At 39.6% G+C, this 25,291-nt stretch overlaps 1 protein-coding gene across 2 annotated transcripts; it reads left to right on the top strand.

Moving 5' to 3' along the window:
• The first annotated feature begins 961 nt into the window (after positions 1-961).
• Positions 962-21,335, top strand: and1 (actinodin1). Of its 2 annotated transcripts, none has more exons than XM_072451167.1 (7): positions 962-1,053; positions 6,100-6,191; positions 10,852-10,890; positions 13,223-13,365; positions 16,992-17,390; positions 17,818-18,072; positions 19,970-21,335. In XM_072451167.1, the coding sequence occupies exons 2-7, from the start codon at positions 6,125-6,127 to the stop codon at positions 21,011-21,013; spliced, it is 1,947 nt and encodes a 648-aa protein (XP_072307268.1). In that variant the 5' UTR covers positions 962-1,053; positions 6,100-6,124; the 3' UTR covers positions 21,014-21,335. The 2 variants fall into 2 exon arrangements, with proteins under 2 accessions (XP_072307268.1, XP_072307267.1); XM_072451166.1 differs by having other exon boundaries at positions 13,220-13,365.
• Positions 21,336-25,291: the final 3,956 nt, after the last annotated feature.

The raw sequence follows: 25,291 nt of genomic DNA, 5'->3' as shown, positions 1-25,291 counted from the left end.
ACAAAAGACTAATCTGGCTAAACCTTCCGTTTTTGACCCTTGTTTCCATGTTAGCTCATTTATTTATGTCTGAGAATGTACGCTTTGTGCTTCACACCTCAACTTGGCCTCGAATGGATCAGCATGAGCCGTGCAAGAAAACTCCAGCTGTTTTACACCAGTTGCCCTCGTCTTCTATGATAAAGGAACCCTTAATACGATAAATATGGAGGTAAAATGAAACAAATCATAAATCCATAACTGACTTTGTTTTGAGTCTTTTTGAATTTTGCTTTTCTTTTACAAAGGATAGAAACATAACATTTTCTAGCCTCAAAATTGGATTTGAGAGTCACAAAATGTATAGTTTGTGTTATATATCTCTAGATAAAATTAAGACCAATTGTTATCTCAACATTTCTGTCTAGTAAAACCTAAAAATGTTGTCTTTTGCCTTCATCAAAAAGACTAAATGTCCATTCAAATCTTCTATTAAATACACAAATACTGTAATATCTAATGGTACATGTGTTCAAACCAGACCAGAGTGTTTTTTATTTGAAAAAAACAAATAGATTTTTTATATTTTGTGATATTCCCAGTTCGTCCATTGAAGTTGCATGTTCTGCTTCACTTTTGCCTCAATTCTGGAATTTAGAACATATTTATTTAAGGCTTGTGAAAAAGGATTCAAGCCTATCGTGCATGAAATACCGTGTTGCTTCTTTTCAACAGCCAAACCCTTCATGTTTTCCACGTCTCCAGTGTCCCACAGCCCTCCATCCTCTCCTGCCTGTGATTTCCCTCCCCTCTGATTGGCTGCAGTTTCAGGACTTGCTCAGCCTATCAGGAGGTGGCCCCGGACTCCCCGCAGGTGAGCTATGTCTTTGTGTACCTTTGTGTGTGTGCGTTTTAACGGATGTGTGTTGCGTCTGCGTTTTGCGTGGCCCCCAGTTTAAAACCATGGAGCCGTCCCACTGTCAGGGCAGTCTGTCAGGAGCGCCGCAGAAGAACGGAGCCGGGAAAGACCCCCACACACTGGAGAAGAGCAGAGCGGAACTGTGACCCGAACAGGTACGAGCATCCGGAGGGTTTAGGAATGTCAAACGCAAATACATCAGAGCAGCAGCCGAAAGTAACACAGTAAAAGTCCAATTTGTAGGTGTTTTTATTCTTCTTGAGTTCTTATTACAGTGGAGACTTTTGACTTTGAGATCTGTTTATATCTGATTACTGAGAACAAATACAAGTGAAATCTTTAATTTAACGTTCCTCAAGTTTGTGAAATTAAACTGAATAACAAAATAAATCAGCCAGATAGAAAAAAAAGGTTTTATGTCTGTTTTTTGAACCGTAAATTAAATGAAAAAGGCCTTCTAAAATAGTCGCTTTATTTCTATTTTGACATTATAAGCGTGACATCCCTAATCTGTACTTTCTACTCCACTACATGTTTGATCTGCCTGAAAGTTTTGAGTCTGATCAAGCAAAAATATACATCTAAAAAGTCTAGAAATGTTGACTTGACATTTTTAAAAATCAATTCCTCATAAAGATCACCATTTTTTACAAACAGTTATCAAAATATATGCAAAATACTTACTTACATACTTCATTTTCAGCATAAAATTAAAATATTTAACACGTACTATAAGTATATACTTTTACTTAACAAAATGGAGTACTTCTTACTTCTTCTTGGGGTAAAATTGCAAAAAGATGAGTCTAAATAGACCGTGATGCTTTGTTCTGTTTTAGAGCAGCCAAATTCTGAAATACATTTGACCTTAAAATTGTGCCTTAACAATTGCACAAAAGACAGAAAAAGTCAAAAGTATAAAAAATCAGACACTTATCAACACTAAAACTAATATTCAAACCATATACTCATTTGGACATGAATTGGTGCTGAAACAAATAACAAACTGGACAAAATTGGAACTTTCCTCAGTTCTAGAATGATCTTGAGCTTGTGGTATGGAAATCAGAATAGAATACCTGCCTATTCCTCAGTATCGTGACGACACTACTGCAATTATCGATCAACGTTTATGTCTAGAGCACATTTAAACACAAAAAGCAAAAGATAAATGCAATTACTATCAAATAAAACATACTAGAAGCAAAATAAACTTGAGGTCAAATGAGAAAAGGTGTGTGTAGTAACAGAGTACACCAGCTTCAGGGGAAGAGCAGTAATACACTGTATATAGTCAGAATAATCAAATATCTGCATCTTTTCCACACTACAACATGCTTCTGTATAAGATATAGTTGAATCTGACATTGGAGAGAGAGATATTGGCAGGACAAAGCAGAGGTGTGACTTGGACTTGAGTCAGACTTGAGTCATTATTTAGATGACTTGAGACTTGACTAATTAAAAGGGACTAAGACTTGGACTAAGACTTGGACTAAGACTTGGACTAAGACTTGGACTAAGACTTGGACTAAGACTTGGACTAAGACTTGGACTTTAAGGCCAGTGACTGAGGACTTGAGATGCTTCTCCTCAAAAAAGAAAAAGAAAAAAATAAATGCATTTTAAAAGCAATTTCTCTTTACAGTCGATACTTAGATGTGAGCAGGACTTTTAAAAAGGAAAAATAAATCACATGAGCTGTTTTCTGTCATTTGGAACAATGAAACTCAAAGTAGACGACTTAGGCTTGACTTGAACTAGTGGATCATTGACTTAGGACTTGACTCGGACTTGACTCTCTTTGACCTGGGACTTGACTCGGACTTGGTTCTCTTTGACTCGGACTTGGTTCTCTTTTACTTGGGACTTGGTTCTCTTTGACTCGGACTTGGTTCTCTTTTACTTGGGACTTGACTCTCTTTGACTTGGGACTTGACTTGGACTTGGTTCTCTTTGACTTGGACTTGGTTCTCTTTTACTTGGGACTTGGTTCTCTTTGACTCGGACTTGGTTCTCTTTTACTTGGGACTTGGTTCTCTTTGACTCAGACTTGATTCTCTTTTACTTGGGACTTGACTCTCTTTGACTTGGGACTTGGTTCTCTTTTACTTGGGACTTGGTTCTCTTTGACTCGGACTTGGTTCTCTTTTACTTGGGACTTGGTTCTCTTTGACTCGGACTTGGTTCTCTTTTACTTGGGACTTGGTTCTCTTTGACTCGGACTTGGTTCTCTTTTACTTGGGACTTGGTTCTCTTTGACTCGGACTTGGTTCTCTTTTACTTGGGACTTGACTCTCTTTGACTTGGGACTTGACTCTCTTTGACTTGGGACTTGACTTGGACTTGGTTCTCTTTGACTCGGACTTGGTTCTCTTTTACTTGGGACTTGGTTCTCTTTGACTCGGACTTGGTTCTCTTTTACATGGGACTTGACTCTCTTTGACTCGGACTTGGTTCTCTTTTACTTGGGACTTGGTTCTCTTTGACTCGGACTTGGTTCTCTTTTACTTGGGACTTGGTTCTCTTTGACTCAGACTTGATTCTCTTTTACTTGGGACTTGACTCTCTTTGACTTGGGACTTGGTTCTCTTTTACTTGGGACTTGGTTCTCTTTGACTTGGGACTTGGTTCTCTTTTACTTGGGACTTGGTTCTCTTTGACTCGGACTTGGTTCTCTTTTACTTGGGACTTGGTTCTCTTTGACTCGGACTTGGTTCTCTTTTACATGGGACTTGACTCTCTTTGACTCGGACTTGGTTCTCTTTTACTTGGGACTTGGTTCTCTTTGACTCGGACTTGGTTCTCTTTTACTTGGGACTTGGTTCTCTTTGACTCAGACTTGATTCTCTTTTACTTGGGACTTGACTCTCTTTGACTTGGGACTTGGTTCTCTTTGACTTGGGACTTGGTTCTCTTTTACTTGGGACTTGGTTCTCTTTGACTCGGACTTGGTTCTCTTTTACTTGGGACTTGACTCTCTTTGACTTGGGACTTGACTCTCTTTGACTTGGGACTTGACTTGGACTTAGTTCTCTTTGACTCGGACTTGGTTCTCTTTTACATGGGACTTGACTCTCTTTGACTTGGGACTTGACTCTCTTTTACTTGGGACTTGGTTCTCTTTGACTCGGACTTGGTTCTCTTTTACTTGGGACTTGGTTCTCTTTGACTCGGACTTGGTTCTCTTTTACTTGGGACTTGGTTCTCTTTGACTCAGACTTGATTCTCTTTTACTTGGGACTTGACTCTCTTTGACTTGGGACTTGGTTCTCTTTTACTTGGGACTTGGTTCTCTTTGACTCGGACTTGGTTCTCTTTTACTTGGGACTTGGTTCTCTTTGACTCGGACTTGGTTCTCTTTTACTTGGGACTTGGTTCTCTTTGACTCGGACTTGGTTCTCTTTTACTTGGGACTTGACTCTCTTTGACTTGGGACTTGACTCTCTTTGACTTGGGACTTGACTTGGACTTGGTTCTCTTTGACTCGGACTTGGTTCTCTTTTACTTGGGACTTGGTTCTCTTTGACTCGGACTTGGTTCTCTTTTACATGGGACTTGACTCTCTTTAACTCGGACTTGGTTCTCTTTTACTTGGGACTTGGTTCTCTTTGACTCGGACTTGGTTCTCTTTTACTTGGGACTTGGTTCTCTTTGACTCAGACTTGATTCTCTTTTACTTGGGACTTGACTCTCTTTGACTTAGGACTTGTTTTTTCTTTTACTTAGGACCTGACTCTCTTTTTACTTGGGACTTGTTCTTTCTTTGACTCGGACTTGGTTCTCTTTGACTTGGGACTTGACTCGGACTTGACGCCAAAGACTTGGTCCCACCTCTACAACAAAGTTATATTAAAGTAATATAGCGCTAGTTTATCATGATTTCTCATAAATAAATGCCAAACTAATAAGCTTGGACAGACACACTTGCACATGCACCTCATGAATATTGGGACTAAACTAAACCTGGACTAGATCAGGACTAAACAAGGACTAGAACTAAAACCAACCCAAGTCCACATCAGGACTAAAAAGGGCTCAATTTAGGACCAGATAACGATAATAAGTGTGAAAGCTCCACTACATGTCCATTTCACTGCAAAAAACACAATTGAAGATATCTTTTCCACAGTGCCAGACCCGTACCTTATGTAAAAAACAGAATAAGTACAAGTTGTTTGGTGAGATTCTGGGGACTTTTCACCCGTTTGTCCCGTGACACCTGGTCTGGCTCTAATGACACGGTGGAGCTCCAGCCTCTTGTTCCCCAATCACACTTCAAACTCCCGCTGAGACAGAAAAGTGCAGGTTTGAAATGTGCAGTGGCTGTAGACAAGGCTCTGGAGCGGCTGAACTTTCTTTAATGCGACATTTTAAGCAGAGGGAGTAGTTAATGATTATAATCATGTAGTAATGTTACGTGGAAATAGCAATATCCAAGTACAAAAGGATTTAAAGAAGTTTAAACTGCAACCGTTTAGAAACTGATGTAATTAGACTGTTCAACAAAATAATGTACACTGATACATTTTTTTTTGTCAGATAATAGACAATAACATACATTAAAGTGAATAATAACACAAACTGCAGAGGGATTTGCACACTTGAGCTACAGAAATGAACCCTTTCTAAAAATAAGTTATCTCCTGTACTACTGCTTTTATTTATGTCTTATGTCGTTTTTATGCAGCGTAAGCCCAAGATGAATTTGTACCTTAGTAGACAATAAAGCTATGTTCTATTCTATGTTCCATATTCCATATTCTAAATCTCGTTTTAAATAAACAAATAATGAAAAACACATTTCAATGGCCCAAGTCATTTTTTGGCCAAAATTGCATCTATTCCTTGCCTCATCTGCGGTCCATGGGACAGATTTTTACATGTATTTCATTTTCCCCAAAACCTTGAAAAACGACATTCATTTTTTTCCAAACATGACTTGATTTCACATAACTTTCAATCACATGCGATTTGAAGGTAATTCCATTGACCGTAAATATACAGGTTTACGGTCTAAGGGTAATTCCCAGCAAAAATGCACCATAAATCCTGGTAAAAGCTCTCAGAAAACAGAAAACGTGTCCTTCCATGTGACGTGGATGGTATTCAGGCGAGCGACACGGTGACAGGCCGGTCTGAATGATGGATGGAGGTGTTTGAGAGTCCATATGTTAACCTCTGGATGTATTATTGAACAGGTGAAGACGCAGTGGTGCGATCGTCATGGCGAGGAGACACGGATTGTGCGGGGTGGTCCTCACCGCTCTGCTGGCGGCCATTTTACTGCCTGGTAAGTACAGGACTCAACAAGGATCATGTTGCTACTGCCACTTCAACCTGTTTAGTCTTTTTAGGCTTCATAGTTACATTTTTAAAGTGCATATGGATATGGTGGATTATATATTTCACAAAACAATTTATATTTAAGATTTTATGAATACACATGTGCCTATTTTTCTTTAGTTTGACCAATTTAGTTTGTAATGATACTTCCTGGTTGGACACGAGCAACAGTGGCATAGGTTGAGGTAATTTCACCATTGTTACCTAGCAACAAGACAAGCCAAATAGAATATATATAACACAAATACCTGATAATACCTTAAAAAAAAAATATATATTGTATAAATTGTCAGGAAAGTGTCAGTTGGGTGTAAATTGTCTCTGCATTTTGGATGGAATGTCTCTTATTGATGACATCACAGAGGGATTCTGTTTTAGAACCTAGCTTTACTTTTATTTTTCTATTTTCCTGCACAAACTCCTACTTGACTGATATAAAACTATGATAAACATTTACCGCAGATTCTATCCCACCAAACAAAGTAATAATTAGAAAAATGTGAGCACTTGTCATAGGCACTTTAAATTAGTCCTATAGACTGCTTTGTAATGCTTTGAAATTTGGAAAAAATGTCACCTTGTGTCTGTTGACTTTGAATTTGAGTCCAATTAAAAAATAGTCAATCAGAAAATGATTTGCCCAATCTGGCCAAAGCAGTTATATATATGCTAACAACACACTTTCTGGTTCTGACGATAAAACTCTTTATTACACCAAGACAAGTTCCGAAGTTTGTGAATGTTGTTCACAGACAATGGCAATAAACCTTTTCTGATTCTGATTATAAGATGATGCAGACAGCACACAGTGGTCTCATTTTTACAATATACCTGCACAAGGAACAAAACACATTTTACTAAACTATGGACAAAAATGGTGTACAGTCACGTAAATGCCGACAACTACTTACCTGGGGTCCAGAATACACACTCCAGGCAAACTCAAACAGAATGGTGCAATCAGATGAATGTGTAACGTAATGGTCATGTACAGCAAAATCAACCTTCTTTCACTTCAGATTAAGAGTAAAAGAAGGTTGATTCTGCAGAAATGCTCGACGTTTTTATGTCCCCATGCTTGATTGGCTAATCCACCTGTCAATCATGCCTATCTGAACTCACAGAGAACGCAGAGACCAGACTGATACCGATCTGTGTATAGCTGCTATAACACTTCTGGTTCTGCTTCCATCACCTCTACCTCTTTTACAGAACACCAGTGCCCAATTCAAATACATTTTAAGATGTAATTGTGAACATTCAATAAACCATGTCCCAGTTTTGTCTAATCCCCACATCATTTATCATTCCATTTAAATGCCAGATGATTTCAACACCGCTTAAGCCTTTCTAATTTCAGATCTTCATGATTTGTATACAATTAGCTTCATTCTCTTTGATAGTTGGACATTCACTGGCTTATTTTTATCATTGCGTTAGTATTTTTTAACTCATTATGCGTTTACGTGTAGGCGGGTGCTACGCTTATGTAAATATAGTGGGCCTAAACAATGCAGCTTGATTACTGTATCCAACAACGATACTTTTACTTTTGAGAACTTTCTTTTCCCTTAGGTCTTCCCCTGTGGCTTTGCACACGTGTAGCTTTACTTTGCTTTGAACGCTCTTTGAGATTTCATCACATCGAACATGAAAACAGGCCGCTTCATAAAACTTCCCGTAAAAAAAATGTTTCTCAAAGGCAGAGAGAAAAAAGGAGTAGGTGGTGTAAAAAGGACTGCCTGTCAGCACGGCCGCCTCCTCCTCAGCCTTGTTAAAGTAGTGCTCTTTCCAGATGTGCTGTTTTTCTTCTTCTTCTTCACAGGCTTGTTAAAACACAACAGCGGATACAGAGTTAGCATTTGAACGCGCTCCAGCCACAGTGTCCCTCACCTTGACTCACCTTGGTTCGCTTGTTTCTGGAGTTTTGTTTTGTTTTTAGAGTCATTTTGTTTGCTGTGATGCTGTCTCTGAACAACACTCGACATTTCATGACGCATTGCACGCAATAAAGCTCCAAAGTATACTTAATAATGAAGTAAACAGAGAAAGTGGTGAACACTAACGCCTGTTGCACCTACACTTATTTTCTTCTGTCCATATGTGTGCGTAATCTTTGTCAAACATATAAACCACAAACTGCCCAGTGTATTGCCCTGTCCTATTGGTCAATTCAGTCGTGCAACTAATGACTATGTGGCTACATAATGGTGCACTGATTTACAAATTGTTTTTCATATAAAATTATATCTTTCTTTAAAGGTGCACTATTTGTTTCTTCTTTTGTGACAGAACTAACTAAATGCCTCAAATAACTCATTGTCGACTTGAGGCAAATCAAAATTGACGGTACAGATGGTCAAGCAATACTATGATGCTAATATACTTGGATGCTAAACTCAGGTTTGATGTTATTAGAGACATTATTGCAAAAGCAGAGAGTTTATCTTCTGCACAAACTGCAATCCTTCATTGTCAGTGATAAATGCTCAGTTTTATTACTGCTCCTTTATTGAGAATCTCCTCACTTTCTCTTTTGTTTCCTGGTTTGGCGTTCTCTCTGTGAAGGAAAAGAACAGTTTACACAGTTGTCAAAGTCTGTTCTAAAGTAATCTGTGCAGAGCAAAGTGACCTTACAGTTGTGTCACCAGGAAAGCCCTGGACCAGAGGCACTTTATCTGCAGCTTTTCCCCTAATGCCTTCAGGCCGGTGCGATCAGACGCCCCTGATTAGAACTGATCGCTATTCTATGTCCTTTATTCCTTCTGCGATTAGAATATTGAACTCTATTTAATGCTGTGTTTCTGTTCTTATAATGATTCCCCCTAAAATCTGCCATAAAGAAAGGCAATATACACCAGTTTAATGCCATATTGTGGAATGTTCTTGACATTGCAATAAGCTCTTTATGGAGACAAACAGCTGGCAGACTGTCCACCAGAAACATTTTACAGGAGACATATTCTGCTCTTTACTTAGAATTGAACTGTAACATAAAAAGATTATCATTTTACATTTTGTAAACTAAAAATTATTAAATTAGATTATGTATCTAAAACGGCTTAATAACAGTTCCGTTAATCCCAAAACTGTTAATCCATAGTTTTAGACCTTAATAAACATGTATGTTTGGTTGTCTCTGTCCTCTTGACAACAACATGCCTGTGTTAGGTGAGTCACATGAGTCTAACACGCACAAACTATGAATGAAGAGCCAAATACAATTTCTGTATAATTCAATCCCTCAAAATCTGAAATTTCCTCTCTCAATTGGTTGTTGACAGTTTTAAATTATACTGTGGAATGCGATGGTGTTCTCTGAGACTTGTTTTAAATAGATTATTGAATCGTCAAGTAATTCAGTTATCGAAAAATCATTTTCTGAACTTTACACAGACTCCAAAACATGCCAAGTGCTGAAAGAAATTGAATAATCCGGTTCCTTTGTTTTGTCTAATGTGAGATCCACGCCTTTTATGGGGATTATTTGTCCATGTGCATGCCAGACGGAGTATTTATCCAGAGTCATGTGACCCGCAGCGAGGAGAAAGTAGTGAGCTCAGTGTCCTGAATCACTTGAGTGCACTATAAAGTCTGCTAAATGTGCAGGACTGTGTAGTGAGCGAGGGGTCAGGGGACGAGTGTGGACGTTTGGACGCAGCCTGTCTTTTCAATGGCACGTCGCATATTGATGACATCACATAGGTATTCTGTCATTTCAAACTTTTATTTTTCAAAATTCCTTCACAAACTGCAACTTAAAGGAAGTAAAACTATGATCTAAGGAATAAAGTCTGGCGATAATGTAACACTTGGATACCAACCGCCATAAAACAACAACAACAACAACAACAACAACAACAACAACAACAACAACAACAACAACAACAACCACAACAACAACAACAACAACAACATGATGATGAATATTTACCACAGCTGCTGTCCTACTAAATTCAGTCATAATTAGAAATACAGAAAAACATGTCATATAGACTTTAAACTGACAAGTTTAAGCAGCTCTCTCTTAATCTACTGTGAACAAATAGTTTTACTTTTGTTTATTTCTATTGACAGCAAATTCTACCTGAGAACTCTACCCAACGATAGGGATTGTAGAATGTCCTGATGGCACGTGAACACAACCGATTCTATTCTATTCTTACGTTCCCAAAAAGTGAATTGCCTCTTCTAGAATGTACCGTATTTAAACTATTATGGTATACGCTAGCTCTCTTCTCTCTCTCCACCTCCTCTCGTCTTCCTCTTCTCCTTCTGCGAGGCATTGACACCTTTTCCCCGTGGAGATGAAAGAGAACAACAGCAGGGCACAATCCGCTGTTCCCTCAACCAAACACAGGGGGGGCCGCAGCGTGGGGCCGGGAGTTACAGGCTCTCCTATAAAATCTACAAAGACGTGTGCCCCACAGCCTCCCAGCCACAGCCAATTACCCGGGCCTGTTTGCCATATATGAGCTCGTAAAGACACAGGGTTATGCTGTTTACTGGCAGGTACCGGCAGGAGAGCGGTCGGTGTAAGCACTTTCACAAACCAAATCTGATTTTCTGCAACTGACCTATTTTTTTTTTTTTTTTTTCTGTTTCAGCGTTCTTGTCTGCGGTGCCTGTCGGGCAGAAGAACAACGGTAATTAGCAGCAACCATATGTTAAATGTATATGCAGTGCTGGAGATGTGGTCACACTAAGGAGAAAAGATAATATGTAATCATCATCAAGATAGTATTTGATGGAAGGATAATTTAACACCATTTGTTGATATGTTGTTTCTTCCCAACCCTCTTATACTAACATTTACTACATTGTACTTACATGTTTTTACAAGTCGATACACATTAATGTAGAGTGTGAAATGAAATGTGATTGTAGAATTCAATGTTCGCAAAAAACAAAACAACAAAGAATCATTTTATGTGAAAATGATGAATATCAAACCTGGTTTTTCAGAACTGACTATTTTGGACAGATGTATTTATTTATAGAATAAGGCAGTATAATCAAGTAAAAAGCCTTTAACGTAGCCAAATATGAAAAAAGGACCAGGGTTTCTCAGGAGAGTTGTCGATGTGGGTAAATTTTGCAATGCTGGTTTTCTGCCCAGAGACAGCAGGTGGCGCCGACAGACACTTCACATCTCAGGGACTTACAAAGATGTTTGATACTGTAAAATGTTAATTATTTCTGCTTTAAATGATCCTCTGGGGAGATATTACATGAAGCTCCCCACTACTGCCCCCTAAAGGTGTGGGACATTGAAGATCCTACATTTGAAGCAAAAGGAGGCCTGTTGGATCCATGTCCTTAAGGCACAGAGCACCAGGCTTGAATGAGGACTTTTATCTCCCCTGTTCCTTATGAATGTCTTCACATAATTAAACTCTACATTAAATAAATCATGGGGTTCTCCTGTAAAAATAAAATGTGTAATGTGTAGTGTAAAGTTCTGGAAACATGACAATGACTTCCCCCGGTGTTCAAGAATGATACTCACCTACTGTATGTCTCTGGCCCTTTTCCAAACCACTTCCTCCTCCCTTTTCCTGCGCACTAATCCTCATTCTGCTGTTCCAAATGGAACGAGCCGTGAGGAGAAGTGTCTTATCAGCTCTTTCACAGCGAGTCGTCCTCAGCGCTGACTTAACACTGGAGAGCAGCCCGACATGAGTCTGGTTCCACGCTTATTTACGAGCGTGAATGCTTTTAATATTGCAGACTTTTAGAAATGAACAGGGATCAGACATGCTTTCATTTTATATTTCATATTAATATATATATATATATATATATATATATATATATATATATATATATATATTATATATATATATTACATATATATCATCATCAAGCACCGCCCATATATATATATATATATATATATATATATATATATATATATGTATATATATATATATATATATATATATATATATATATGTATATATATATATATATATATATATATATATACACACACATATATATATACACAGTAAAGGGGTGTGTCTTCAGAATTAAGTGTGGTTTGGAAAAGGTCTTTTGTCATTTCACCCTGAAGAAAGTGTTTTTTTTAAATGCATCTAACCCTCATTCTTAATGAGGGTTAACCTGATATTCATCTTTTTGCTGTGAACTTTACCCTTAGAACACCGATGTTTATATGAATACCAATAACTCGCACGACTAAAAGACAAGGAACACAAATTTAAACTCTCACAGGAGCTTTCACTAAAGCCAGAATAACTCTATCCTCTTTTTCTTTTCTTTAAAAGAAACAAGAAGACTTTGTTGCCCCTGGCCTTATTAGACAAAAGAGGGTGAGAGAGAAGGGAGGACATGCAGTAAACTGTCAGAGTTGCGATTCAAACTCACAACACTGCGGCCGGATGCACTTGGAGCCTGGCATGTGTGTGCCACTCGACCTTCTCTTTCTATTAAAACATGAAATCTTTGATCCTGAAGATTTCCACTTTTTCCTATTTCCTTTCCAATTCCGCTCCTCTTTAGGACAATTCTAAATGTACAAAACAATACCAGTAGCTCCCTGTCTCTCCTGATATTCAAACTAAAATGTTATTTCATATTTCTCTAAATTACCCAGTGACACTTTTCAAATTCAAGGTTCACATTTCATGTTCATGTTCATAAGAAATAGGAAAAAATAGATCAGAAAATGGACTATACAGTTCTAATGAAAATATATATAGTTGTTAAATTCATTGCATAAATAGTTTGATAGTCCTTGAGTTTGTTCTGTTCTAAACCAGGACTAAACTAGACCCTAAATCTGGACTAGATCTGAAATAAAAAATGGACTAGAACAGTATCAAACCAAGTCCACATCACGATAGAAAAGGCTCAATTTAGGAGCAAATAAAGTCCTGTGTGAGCACATTGTCTTTGGTACAGCTCAGAAGTACTTACAGCGTCTGTAGTCAGTGTTTGTCTTGTGTCCAGCAGGTCCGAGCCTTCAGGAGAGGTCAGCGGCAGCGGCCAATCACAGGAGGCTGATCCGCAACCGCCGCAACATCAGCTGGTACAACCAACACTCGGACTTCTGGGCCTGGTACAAGTACTTCACCGACAACAACAACCAGGAGGCTGTGAGTCCTGTTACTACGTTTACCAGTCTGGAGTTCTCCGTTCAGGAAGTCTCAGAAAAAAGATCTAAAAATGACGTCTTATTGCGCTTTGTAAATACTATCTACAAAGTTGCATCACTATAATGCGAAATTACTAGACTCCTCTGAACGTCTCTTATTCCCTGTTTGCATCAATTTAGTTTTGCTACTTAAGTAAAAGTATAGATACAGGAGCAAAAAGAGTAAAGTAAAAGCAAAAGTATGACATGAAAACATCTACTCAACCCCTTATTATTCTCGCTGATTTCCCCAAAACGCTTGACTAAAAAGAGCCCCATTTCAAACTGAAGATGTTCCTGAGCCTTTGGAGTCATGGATAAAATATGTTCTGGATAACTTGAAGAAACTCTTTTATTGTCCAGATTCAAACTTCACACATGGTAAAATGAAAGATCTGACACACCACTCCAAAAGGTCCTGCTCCGTGTCCCAGATCCCGGCTCCAAAACAGATTCTTGCTTGAACAAAAATCCCAGAGAAGCAACAACAAAAGGTATATTTAAAACCCCAAATATATGAATACTCAAGCCTCATTCTCCCACAGCCTGGCTTTTGTCCTATACCTTTCCACGTTTTATGCCTCCATTCTCCTTGCCTGACCCGCCAGCCCCGCCCACATTCTGTTCGATTGCGTCTCGGTCTGGAATCGGACCGTTGGGGGGCGTCAAAAAAAACTTTCCAGCATTTACCGCTCCAACCATCGCCGCTAATTTGTGTCACGTGTCTCTCAAATGCGGAAGACGTGTCTCAAATATTTTCAGAACGTTCAGAACAAAATCTAGAGAGTTTAGTGCGTCGATTGTTGACTCAGCAGAAGTCGACAACGTTATTATTGTGTTATTTTTATTCTTTCCTCGTAATCCACCATGTTTGTTTAGACACGAACGGACAATGCGTTTGTCTGGTTGGTTAATCCGCCTGTCAATCACTCCCTTTGGAAATTGGCGCGACTGGGTTGGATCCCAGACCCTCAGGTTTTGTAAAGTAGTGGCTGGTCAGGCAAGCATTCTCCTTGTCCGTAGCTCATTATTATTCTGGGTTTTTCTACAGGTCTGTGATCAACAACCCCAGACACATAAGTAATCCATCCAAATATTAGATTCATCCTGATGCTTTTGTTAGTGTGACCACTTCTTTTGTACCAGATCCCGACATACTGACTCCCTGACATACTGACTTCATCGTGTTATCTGTTCCACGACTGTCAAATGACCTCACCAACTCATCTTAGGCCCGAGTACTAAATCACCCGTCTTTCCTGCCATTATTTCTATTGTGACCATTACTTCACCCCAGGCTAGGTCTTGTACATAGTATATATATTGTATACAGTCTCCTGCTGAACTGCATGAGGTCATTCAACACTTGCCTTTATGCATTGGATTTTCTTTGTTTGATAAATAGTAAAATAAAAGTCAAAGTCACATAATAAACAAAATACTAACCATATAAACTATAATCCAGAATAACCCTTAATGTTGCACGCTTTTATCATGTTATTATAATGCTTCGTACATTTGTGAGGCTTTTGGAAATGTCTGGACTCTTTATGAAGTTAGTTTTGGCCTTTGATGTTGCATTTACTCCAACATGATGAATTATAAGTGTGAACAAGCTCCGCACAGATGAATATAAAGCTCTAGAGGTCTGACTGACACTAGTTTGGGCATTTATTGGGTTTTGACGATTCCTCATTTAAAAACTGACGCTATTTTAACAAAGAAATTGAGTTAGGGACTTGTAATAAAGTAACAATAGACAGACAGAGTCCATATAAAAGTCCTATTACATTTTTAGGGTATTTTTTTTATTTGTGGGTTTGGCGTACAATCTGAAACAGTTTGATTTAACTGGAAAGAAGTGAGAGATAAGAGTGTTACAGCTTTCTTTTTATGTTGCCCAGCAGCTTGATAGTTTCCTTTTATCTGATGTGGACGAAAAGAAAGACATTTTTTTGTCGCATAAGCTTTATTAGACAGGACAGTGCAGCGTGAAACAGAGATGAGCACTATTACTGCATCCGATCAGTGATCTGGATTTTTAAAAATGCAGATTTTTTTGGTTTGGAATCAAATAAATTGATTTCTCAGTTTTTGTTTATTTTGTTAGTTTTTTCAAAGTTGGGACGTTTTCTCAAATCAAATCCACTTTATTTATATTGCACATTTTCTAAACTGAAAAAAAAAAAAATGCAATACAATATTAAAATAATTAAAGAAACCCTAAAACAGTAAATAAATATTCTACACAAATAAATAGTTGCTTAAAACAACAAATAGAATAAAACTGTCAAAGATAAAAAGTAAAATTACAAAACGATAAATTGAAAAAAAATAAAAAAATAAATAAAAATAAACAAAAATAAATAAACAAAACAAAATACTTTAAACGCACTAAAAAGAACCCATCCAACAATAAGGCCATCTCAAGGAAAGAAAAGTACTTTTTACTTATCAGTCCAATTCAAAAATTTAATGGAGTAGAAAGTACAGACACATTCTCTAAAATAGTCAAAATAAAAATTATACACACAGATACTGATACAGACGTTTACTTTAGTACAGTACTTTTGTGCTTTATTACTTTCCGTCATTGTTGGGCTCTGGGACCTGCAGCTCGACTCTCTGATCGGGGTCATACAGAACGTGTCCACAAACTGACACAACTTTCCTCTCATACAGGAACGGAACAAACAAGCGAGATCCCAAACGTTTCCTTTTGTAATAACACGGCGTGTGATGAGACATGTACAGCACATTTAATTGCCAGTAATTAATATTTCATTTACAATCCCACTGTGTAACATACGACAAGGATGGCATATGCTAGATATGGTCTATTTTAAAGATTGAACATGCAAATGTGAAGCCTGGAGGTTTTCTTTAACTAATTTAACACATGGTGCAACGGGAAGTAAGAAGTTCAACTGGAAGATATTTCTAATGAACTCAGCCTTCATTTCAGTTGGACCAAAATATGTGCGTATTCTGTAGATGTGCTGCCAGTCCTAACATTATTTAAAAAAAATAAACACTGAATAGTCTATTTACTGTGTATTTAATCATTTAATCATCTTAAAATCCATTCGAAATTGATTAAAGGTATTGTTTTGGCTCTGATCCGGAAGACGTTATCAATCGCTAAGTCCCTGCCCTCAACTGCACTGAGCTGGAGCTTCTCTGCTGGAGGGTTTTGCCATCTAAGCAGATGGCAAAACCCACCTGTGTTTCCTGGCAGGGATGTTATCTTATCTCCATATTGGCAAGCAGGTGACGCAGGCCACGTTACAAGTCAGATCTGCGGAGACTGAGGCACCGTTCACACACAGAAGGTCATAATTCAGAGCAGAATTGTTTCAGTCTCGTCCTCGCTGGTTCTGTCCCTGTCATCCATTTCCATTTTGTACAACACATAGTTTGAAAGTCAAATGGAATGTCAGCAGTGCCTCATTAACACCAAAGTCATCACGTTTCCATGGAGACGAGCAGGTGGCAAACTATCTACCAGAAAAGTTACGTATTTTACCCTTAACATGTTGGGATCAGTCCCACATCCAAAATCCTCCTGAATGTTTTTTTCTTCTGCAGGTTCAGGAGCTGGACCGCATCTACCTGGCCTACCTGCAAAACAAGAACCGCGCTGAGGGCCGCCGCTCCTACAAGGCTTACCTGCGCCACCTGGGGGACATCTACAAGTCCTGCGCTGACTCGGACGACCCCACCTGCGTGTCGGGTTACACCGCCAGGCCCAAGGCCAAACCTGAGCCTCTCAAGCTCATTAAAGCCGCTCCCATCAAGACCTGCGACCCCACCAAAGACCCCTATTGCCTGTACATGGCTCTGGTCCAGGGGAAGAGCCCGTACATGCCCCTGGTGATGCCTGTCAAAGCACCCGCCCCCATGTACGTGCGTGCCGCGGCCCCAGCCAAGGGCCCAGAGTCAGGCCACTACTACTACGCTCCCTCTGCTGCGTCCTTCCTGTCCAAGGTACGATGGCTGCAAGTTTTAGAGGGACTGGGCCACTTCTAAAAACATACTACTTGTTTTTCTTTTGGACATTTTTTAAAAGCAAAAATACTAAAACTAAACAATTTTGGAGAAATTAAAAACAAAATCTGAAATACAAGAATTCCATAATTTCTTTTTTTTTTTTTAACATAATAAGACTAGGTTTTTGTTGTTTGAATCATGTTAAATGATTGTAGACCTTGCTATATGGACTCTTCAAATTGCGATGCCGCAAGCTATATATTGCAGCATAAATGCATTTCAATATTGATACACATCTCCATTAGTTATATACACTACATCGCTACATATGTATGTAGGTATGTATGTATGTAGTAATGTAGTGTAATAATAATATGATATGTAAATAAAGTATGTAAATGCTGTATTGTGTGTTCGGCTCCAGGAGCAGAAGGCCGAGCTGCTGAGGATCTGCTCTGCTGAGGACGTGGAGTGCCTGCAGTACCACCTGAGAGCGGCTTACGGCCACACTCCGGCCGCTAAGTCCCTGCCCTCATACGCCCACCTCGGCTGTGACCCCAAGAAGGACCCCGGCTGCAAACCCAAACTGGTGCAGAAGGCCCCCTCTGGAATGTACCTGCAGTACCCCAACTGTGATCCTGCCAGGGACCCCTACTGCGCATACGCCGCCTCACTCATGGTACAGTCTCACATCTATAAGGATTTATGATAATTTAAGAACTGGAGCAAAGCAGCAATATTCTGATTGAAGACGTGAATTTCAATTTGAACGGTTTGCTGTAGGGCCCCGAAAAACGTGTCTGCCTATTAATTCTTTTCTTTTATTATTGATTAAAATTGCATCGTGAATATGACATTTTTACAGCTTGTGGTGCTTTTGTTGCCATAATTCCATGTAAACAGAGAGTTGAAATAATAAAATTCTCCATGCAAATAGAGAGGTTTTATGGCATACTGTGGAATGTAATAGCTAAAAGAACAAGATTTCCATGGAAACAAGGGCTGGTGGCTCTTTCAGTCCGAGTACAAGTCAGGTTTGTGGAGATGCAAGCCCACCCACAGTAAGGACAAAATTTTTTATACAGTTTAGTGCAAAAAAACACCCAAGTCAAGTCTTAGATCAAGTCATTAATAATGTTTTTAAAGGTACTTTGTTGTTTGTTTGTCTGCAAGGATATTTTGTTCTTTTGAAATGCTCCACAATGTGGCATTACACTAATTTATCTTGCATTTATTCAATTAAATTTGATTGCTAAAATAAGTAGTTTAAAAAAACATAGATTCTCACTGATGGAGGACTCGCCTCTCCCCAGATCTGACCTGCTCACTCGCTTTTCTCAGTGGAAATAGATCTGTTTAATGCCGTACTATGAAACAATCCAGGCAAAGCAATTATATCTCCATGGAGACAAGCACATGGTTACACTGTGGTCCTTTAAATGATTTATGTTATATTGCTGTCTTGTTTATGTTCATGAAAATATTATTGAAAATATTGAAAATCGTTTAAATGTTTTTTAAATGAAATAAAAACATAGAAGTTTATAATTGATTAACAGAATCAGAATAGGGTTTATTGCCATTGTCAATGAACAAAATTCACTAACAGAGGAACTTGTACACAGAATACAAAACGGCATGATATGTACATAATAAAATATAAAGTATTGTAGTGCAATAGGAAGTGAACAGTGCAGTGAGTGCAAGGTGCTTATACAGTAAGTTTACCAGTCGTTAGCAATCTGCGGAACTCTATAGCAGTCTATAAAATGTTCCAGCAGAGATCGGTTATTATAAAAGGAACACCTGAGTTGATGTAATCTAGTGTATTGTAAAGTCGATGTTCAAGTGAACTGAAATGAAGGACACATCATGTAGTTTCAACCGCTGCGATAGACTCCTCTGTAAACATGAGCACAATAATAAATGATTTGTCAGCATGTTGGGCTTTACATTCTGTTCCTAAAAGTATTTTATGAATGTGTGAGTCCATGAATAGGGATGCAACAAACTACAGAGTATATTTTTTCAGATACAATATATGTACCGGTAAGTGCAATAAAACTATCTATATGCACACATTTGCATAAAAAAGATAATTTACTTTCAGATTATACTGCATGTTTGCTGTTTATTTTTTGTTTTTTTTAGAATATTATGATTTTTTTTCATAATCATTGGTTGTATGGAACATTTTAAAGACTTTTCCCCATTTAAAAGATATAATATATAGTTTTTACATTGATAATCGCAATGGCAACGGTCTCATCTTTCTGAAACCCGTGTATACACCTGCCACCAATACTGATGTTAACCAGCAAAATAATACAAAAACATACAAAACGTTTGGAAAGATTAAAACAGCTGCAATAGTGACTATAAATGTCATAAAATTATTAAAATGTGATTCTTGCATATGAAAAAAAATAAATAAAACCGCTGCAGGGTCGTGAGTTCGAATCCAGCTGCAACTATTTTCTGAATGTCCAGTCCGATAAGGCCGATGGGCCAAAAAATCCTTAACAAAAGCAAAAATACACAATTTACATGTTCTGCTTATTTGTATCTCCCTTTAGGCTCCTCGTGCACCCAAGCCTCCTGCCCCCGCCGGCCCAGGCTCCTGCAACCCTCTGTATGAAGACGGCTGCAACCCGCTGACCGCCACCCGATTCGCCTCGGCCCCCAACTCCTACAAGCACGATGAGAGTGATGATGCCGCCGCCATCCGTGCCCCGCCCTCTGCTTCCGCCTCCGAGCAGTACGACCCTTCCGCCATGTACCGAGACCCTTACGCCAACGCCAACCGCATCCCTGACCCGTATGCCATGTACCGTCAGGCCGCCACGCCCGCTCCTCGCCAGGCCGCCTCCGACCCCTACGCCATGATCCGCCGCCTCATGTCTCAGGCCCAACTCAACGACCCCTACGCCCCCAGCATGGAAGCCGAGGCCCCATCGTCGCCGGCGCCCAACCCCAACGACCCTTTCTCCGTCATCCGCGATGCTGCGGCGGCCATGCAACGCCAACGCCAACACGCACACCAACATGCACCCATGCAGCAGTATCCTTTTGCCAATCACGAGGAGCCTGCGCAAGCACAGCACCACCCACTGGGACCCCCCGGTAAGACGAAAGAAGGCTACGATTGTTACATGGGCTACGACCCGGAGTGCATTGCGCTGAAGAAGCCCAACCAGCCGCGTTTCGGAGGGTCGAGACGCAGCCACGCCGCCCCCGAGCCGAGAGGGGTCGAAGAAGACCAGCAAAGGTACCTCGAGCCAGCCAACCCCGACTGCGATCCTGAGTACGATCTTGATTGTCGTCTTCGCCGTTACGAGCCAGAACAGCCCGAACGCCAACACGAGGAGCACCACGAGGAGGAGCCACACCACAGTATTCCAGAAAGGGCGCCACACCCGGAACCGCATCACCCCGAGCAACCGGAGCAGGACCAGTACGAAACAGAGCCGTACCAGAGCGGCCAGGATGAACCGCACTCTCCGTACCCTTCCATGTCCCAAAACGTTCCCACACTGCAAGACATTCTGCGTCGCTACGGAGATCAGTACCCCGATCAGGAAGAGCACAGGGCTTACGCAGAAGACTACCGCAAGAAGTGAATCTAAATAAATGTTAAAACCATGCTGAAATGTAATCAGCATGCACAAGGACATGTAAACAGAGTCTCAAGCAGCACAATGCAGTTCAAACCGGGCCCAAATGGGACACAATGGACCCTAATAGAGAAGGAGAGTGATGTTTAATGTATTTTGGCCGCACACATAGTAGAGGCAGACAGTGCCTTCTGGTGTTCATGTTTTCACGACTTTTCTATAGCTGTTTGAGTTGAATTTCCCTCGCCACATGCTTTCCATTTCTTTCTGAAACGACTTGAATTGGCAATGACTTCTCACTGCTCCGCTTTGCTCGCTTATCTCCTGATGGCTTCGCATTTCAATCTTGTATGTTACTTTATGTCACGTGATGGTTTATGTAAAGAGGACGTTCTAATAAAAGTCTTAAAAAGTGGTACTGCATTAAACTTGATGTTTATTTTTTCAAGTAAAATGATTTCCTTATTAGCAAGACAAAGATAATCTTATGAAGCATAAGTACACAAGGACCTTTATATGGATAACAAAAACACTGCAGGTTTATTTAAAGGTGCACTCAAAAGTTTCATAGAGCACTTTTAAAGTCAACCTCAGTGTCTGCGTTCATTTAGATCACATGTGTCAAATACAAGGCCCGCGGGCCAAATCCGGCCCGCCAGATGTTTTAATCCGGCCCGCCGAACATTTCAAATTTATGTTTAGATATGCTGCACTGCAGTGTGAGCTGCCGAGGGAGAAGTGCACTTTTGAGCAGAAGTTTAGTGGTGTGTCAGTGCAGGTGTACAGACAACTACACAGACGTGGAAATGTTAGTTAGTACATTTAAAAGTTTTTTTAGATCTTGAGAAGTTTATTTTGTTATAAAGTCAAATGTGTATCTGTGTGTAGAGACTGTAGATCGACTCTGAAGTTGTAATGCACATAAACTGAAGCACAGTGTTGGTGAAATTACACTTGTTTTCCTAAATACATTTCATTTTATGAGAACAAACGTTTTGTAATTTTTTTTTAAAATCGATTCAGTAATTGCTTCAAAAACAGCGTAGGCTATATGAAGCAATTTATTTCTTATATTTTTAATAGTTTTATGTTTTACGTTATGTTCGGCCTACGACCCAGCCTGAGCGTCGAAATTCGGCCCGCGGCCCAAATGAATTTGACACCCCTGATTTAGATAGTTCGACAAACCAAATACATTTTTATTTGTTTTAGTACAGTTTTCAGCAGGCCTATGTGATTTTGCTTAGCTTATTCAGTACTTTAACATTCGATGCACACATCCGCTAATACCACTTTGCTTGTAGCTTCAATAATTGACCACAGCTGGAGTTTTTTCATATATGGTGGAATAAACTCTACAGCACTGGTGGTGAAAAGAAAAACATGAATACAAAACAGACAGACGGTACCCACAATAGCCATGTCATTTCATTATATGTAGTCTATCACGTATATAGCAGGCACTCAACACAATGCATATTATAATATTACAACAAAGTGGTTCTGGTAACAAAATTCAACTGCAGTTTCCTTGTCTTAATCTAGTGTCCTAAATTGCTTTTTTTATGTGGCTGTTTATGTCACATTGTTTTTATAATTCAGAGAGTTTGATGAAAAAGCTTACAAAAGAGTACATGGGCTGCAACCCGAAGTGCCTTCCATTGAAGACGCCCAACCAGACGCATTTCGGAGGTTCGAGAAACAGCAAAGGTTCCTCAAGTGCGCCTTTATGAGCCTGAACGCCAACATTGTCAACCACAGTATCCCAGAAAGAGCGCCACATTCGCGACCCGTCTCCGGATAAGCGGAAGAAGATGGATGGATAGATGAATGGACGGCGCCACATTCAGAACGCATCACCCCGAGCAACCTCAGCAGGACCAGTAGGAAACGGAGCCGTAGCAGAGTGGCCAGGATGAACCGCACTCTTCGTACCCTTCCATGTCCCAAAAGATCTTTTGACAAAGCAAAGACAAGCAAATTTGTTATTGATCTTATAGGTTTCAACAGGCCTATGTGATTTTGCTTAGCTTATTCCATACTTTAACATTCAATGCACACATCCGCTAAGACACAGCTGGAGTTCTTTCATACATGTGAGGGGGGAGGGGGAACTCTACAGCACTGGTGGTGAAAAGGAAAATATGAATACAGAAGAATAATATGGAATAAGACTGGCAGACGCTACCCACAATAGCCATGTCATTTTATTGTACAGTCTGCAGTTTACCGCACAACAATATCATTATTTTGAGCATGATATTAAAACAAAGTGGTTTCGGCAAAAACATTCACTTGCAGTTTCCTCGCCTGAATCTAGTTTACTAAATAGCTTTTTTTATGTGGCTCTTAATGCCACATTATTTTTATAATTCAGAAAGTTCAATAAATGAAGCTGGTCATAGGAATTGTAGAGTAGTCATTAAAAGACAATAAAATACGTTTTTTATAATTTTGTTAGCTTTGTTGTTGTTATGGATGGGCAAGCAAACTCGTATAGATTAAATAGCCTCACATCAGCAATCACTTCATTACACAAACTAGCTCTATGTCATAAAAAAATACTGCCTGTATTTCTAACTAATGTCTAATCATTAGAAACGTGAACAGAACCTTCGCTACAAAAAAGACAGAAAGATAGTTTTTGAGTCACTTGGCACTAAAACTTGGCACTGCTGTTGCTTTGCTTCTTCTCTGAGTGGCATTCCGAGGGTCGCTTAGCTTAGCTCAGCTTGTCCGTAATGAATAAACCAGATTAAACCATTTTATGTATATAAAACCCAACAACGCCACTTGGGAGTTGGCCCAGGACCAGGTAAATGTAAGGCACGTAGGTTTGTTGTTGATAGGCAGAGACTTCCAAAAGATAGCACAAGTACATACCGTATTTTCCGCACGAAAAGGCACACTGGATTATAAAGCTGTCAATAAATGGTCTGTTATGGATAATTGCTCATATATAAAGCACACCTGACTATAAAGCGCATTAAGCGAAACAAAACAGACGGATAAGTCAGTTGAGCTTTATTAAACTCATTCAGATCAACATTGTTCAAACGTTAATGAGCGTATTTACAACAACTCCCAGCCTTGTCCTCGTCCACAAATCCCTCAAATTCTTCATCTTCAGTGTCTGAGTTTAACAGTTGGGCTGAACGCCATACATCCCGCATCCTCGGATCCATCTGGAGTCACGCAGCAGTTCAGTGATGATTCTGGCCTTCGTGAAAGCTCTGACCACAGTAGACTGATACTTAAGCCCAGAGTTTAAAGTCTGCATCGTAAGCGTGTCTCTTATGATAATATAATAGATCCATGGTCTCTTGGCAGGAGCCATCTTGGGGTCCTTAATTCGGGGTCCTTCATTTAGGTGTCCGCATTGTTTCTGACGTAATGTTGTAATAATTATGTAGTATACATGTGAGCACCGTGTGTAGCGGTAGACTACTGTTCCCAGAATGCTTTGCATGTTGGGACTTCCGGATTATGAGTACCGTAAACGTGCTTCTAGACGTGAGTCTCTCGTGTCCCGAGTCTTCTTTATACACCGTGTACCACACAAAATCACTTCGAGGTCAGTATTCACAACCAGAAATAATCCATATATTAAGCGCACTGGATTATAAAGCGCACTGACGTATAAATCAGTTTCTGGATTGACATTAAAGTTGGAATATAAGTTAAGCACAGCTCATCGTTAGACATTTGTTTGAAAAACAGTTGTTGTAGCTGGACAAGGGTGACGAAGGACTAGACAGACGCCAGACAATACCACGCCCGATAGGCATCATAGCAAAAGTGCAGGCCCATGGCAGCAATCACTAAATTAGCGGAGCATGAACGGGCCTCACAACACGGTCACAAAATGAAAAGGGGCGGGAAAAGAAGAACCGAGCTTCCCGCAGTAATGTGCTTGGTGACCTTTTTTTCTTTTTTTTTTAAGCTTTTTAAAGATAATTTTTATCTTCATTTTCCTCCCCAAAACTGGACGTGTCATTTCAAGGGGGAAGCAACACGAAACCAGCTGTAAATCAGATGCAAAGACGGGGGAGGAGGATCTAAATTATTTTATTAGGCATAAAATATCATAATAATTCAGAATATGTTTCCCGGTACCGCTATTCCCCTATTCTTCCATGTGGGGTAAAGCGGCCACGGGAATACCGGGACCCTTTTGAAATATATATAGGTACTCATTTAGCCTAATTTAGCCTATGTCACATTCCCCCTTACATTGAAACCGATACTGACACTAATATTTCCTTCCATTCCAAACATCCAGAA

This window comes from Eucyclogobius newberryi, unplaced genomic scaffold (genome assembly GCF_026437365.1).
Source record: "Eucyclogobius newberryi isolate DKJ021-1_F unplaced genomic scaffold, fEucNew1.0.hap1 SCAF_18, whole genome shotgun sequence".
In the NCBI taxonomy this organism is placed as follows: Eukaryota; Metazoa; Chordata; class Actinopteri; order Gobiiformes; family Gobiidae; genus Eucyclogobius; species Eucyclogobius newberryi.
The sequence above is the reverse complement of the archived record's forward strand: the minus strand, read 5'-3'. Positions and strand labels throughout refer to the sequence as shown.

Excerpts from the sequence above, each read along its gene's own strand:
- and1 (XM_072451166.1), top strand. The coding sequence starts at position 6,125 with ATGGCGAGGAGACACGGATTGTGCGGGGTGGTCCTCACCGCTCTGCTG. Across the intron at positions 13,366-16,991 it reads ACAACAACAACCAGGAGGCT|GTTCAGGAGCTGGACCGCAT; the intron begins GTGAGTCCTGTT and ends TTTCTTCTGCAG. Across the intron at positions 17,391-17,817 it reads CTGCGTCCTTCCTGTCCAAG|GAGCAGAAGGCCGAGCTGCT; the intron begins GTACGATGGCTG and ends GTTCGGCTCCAG.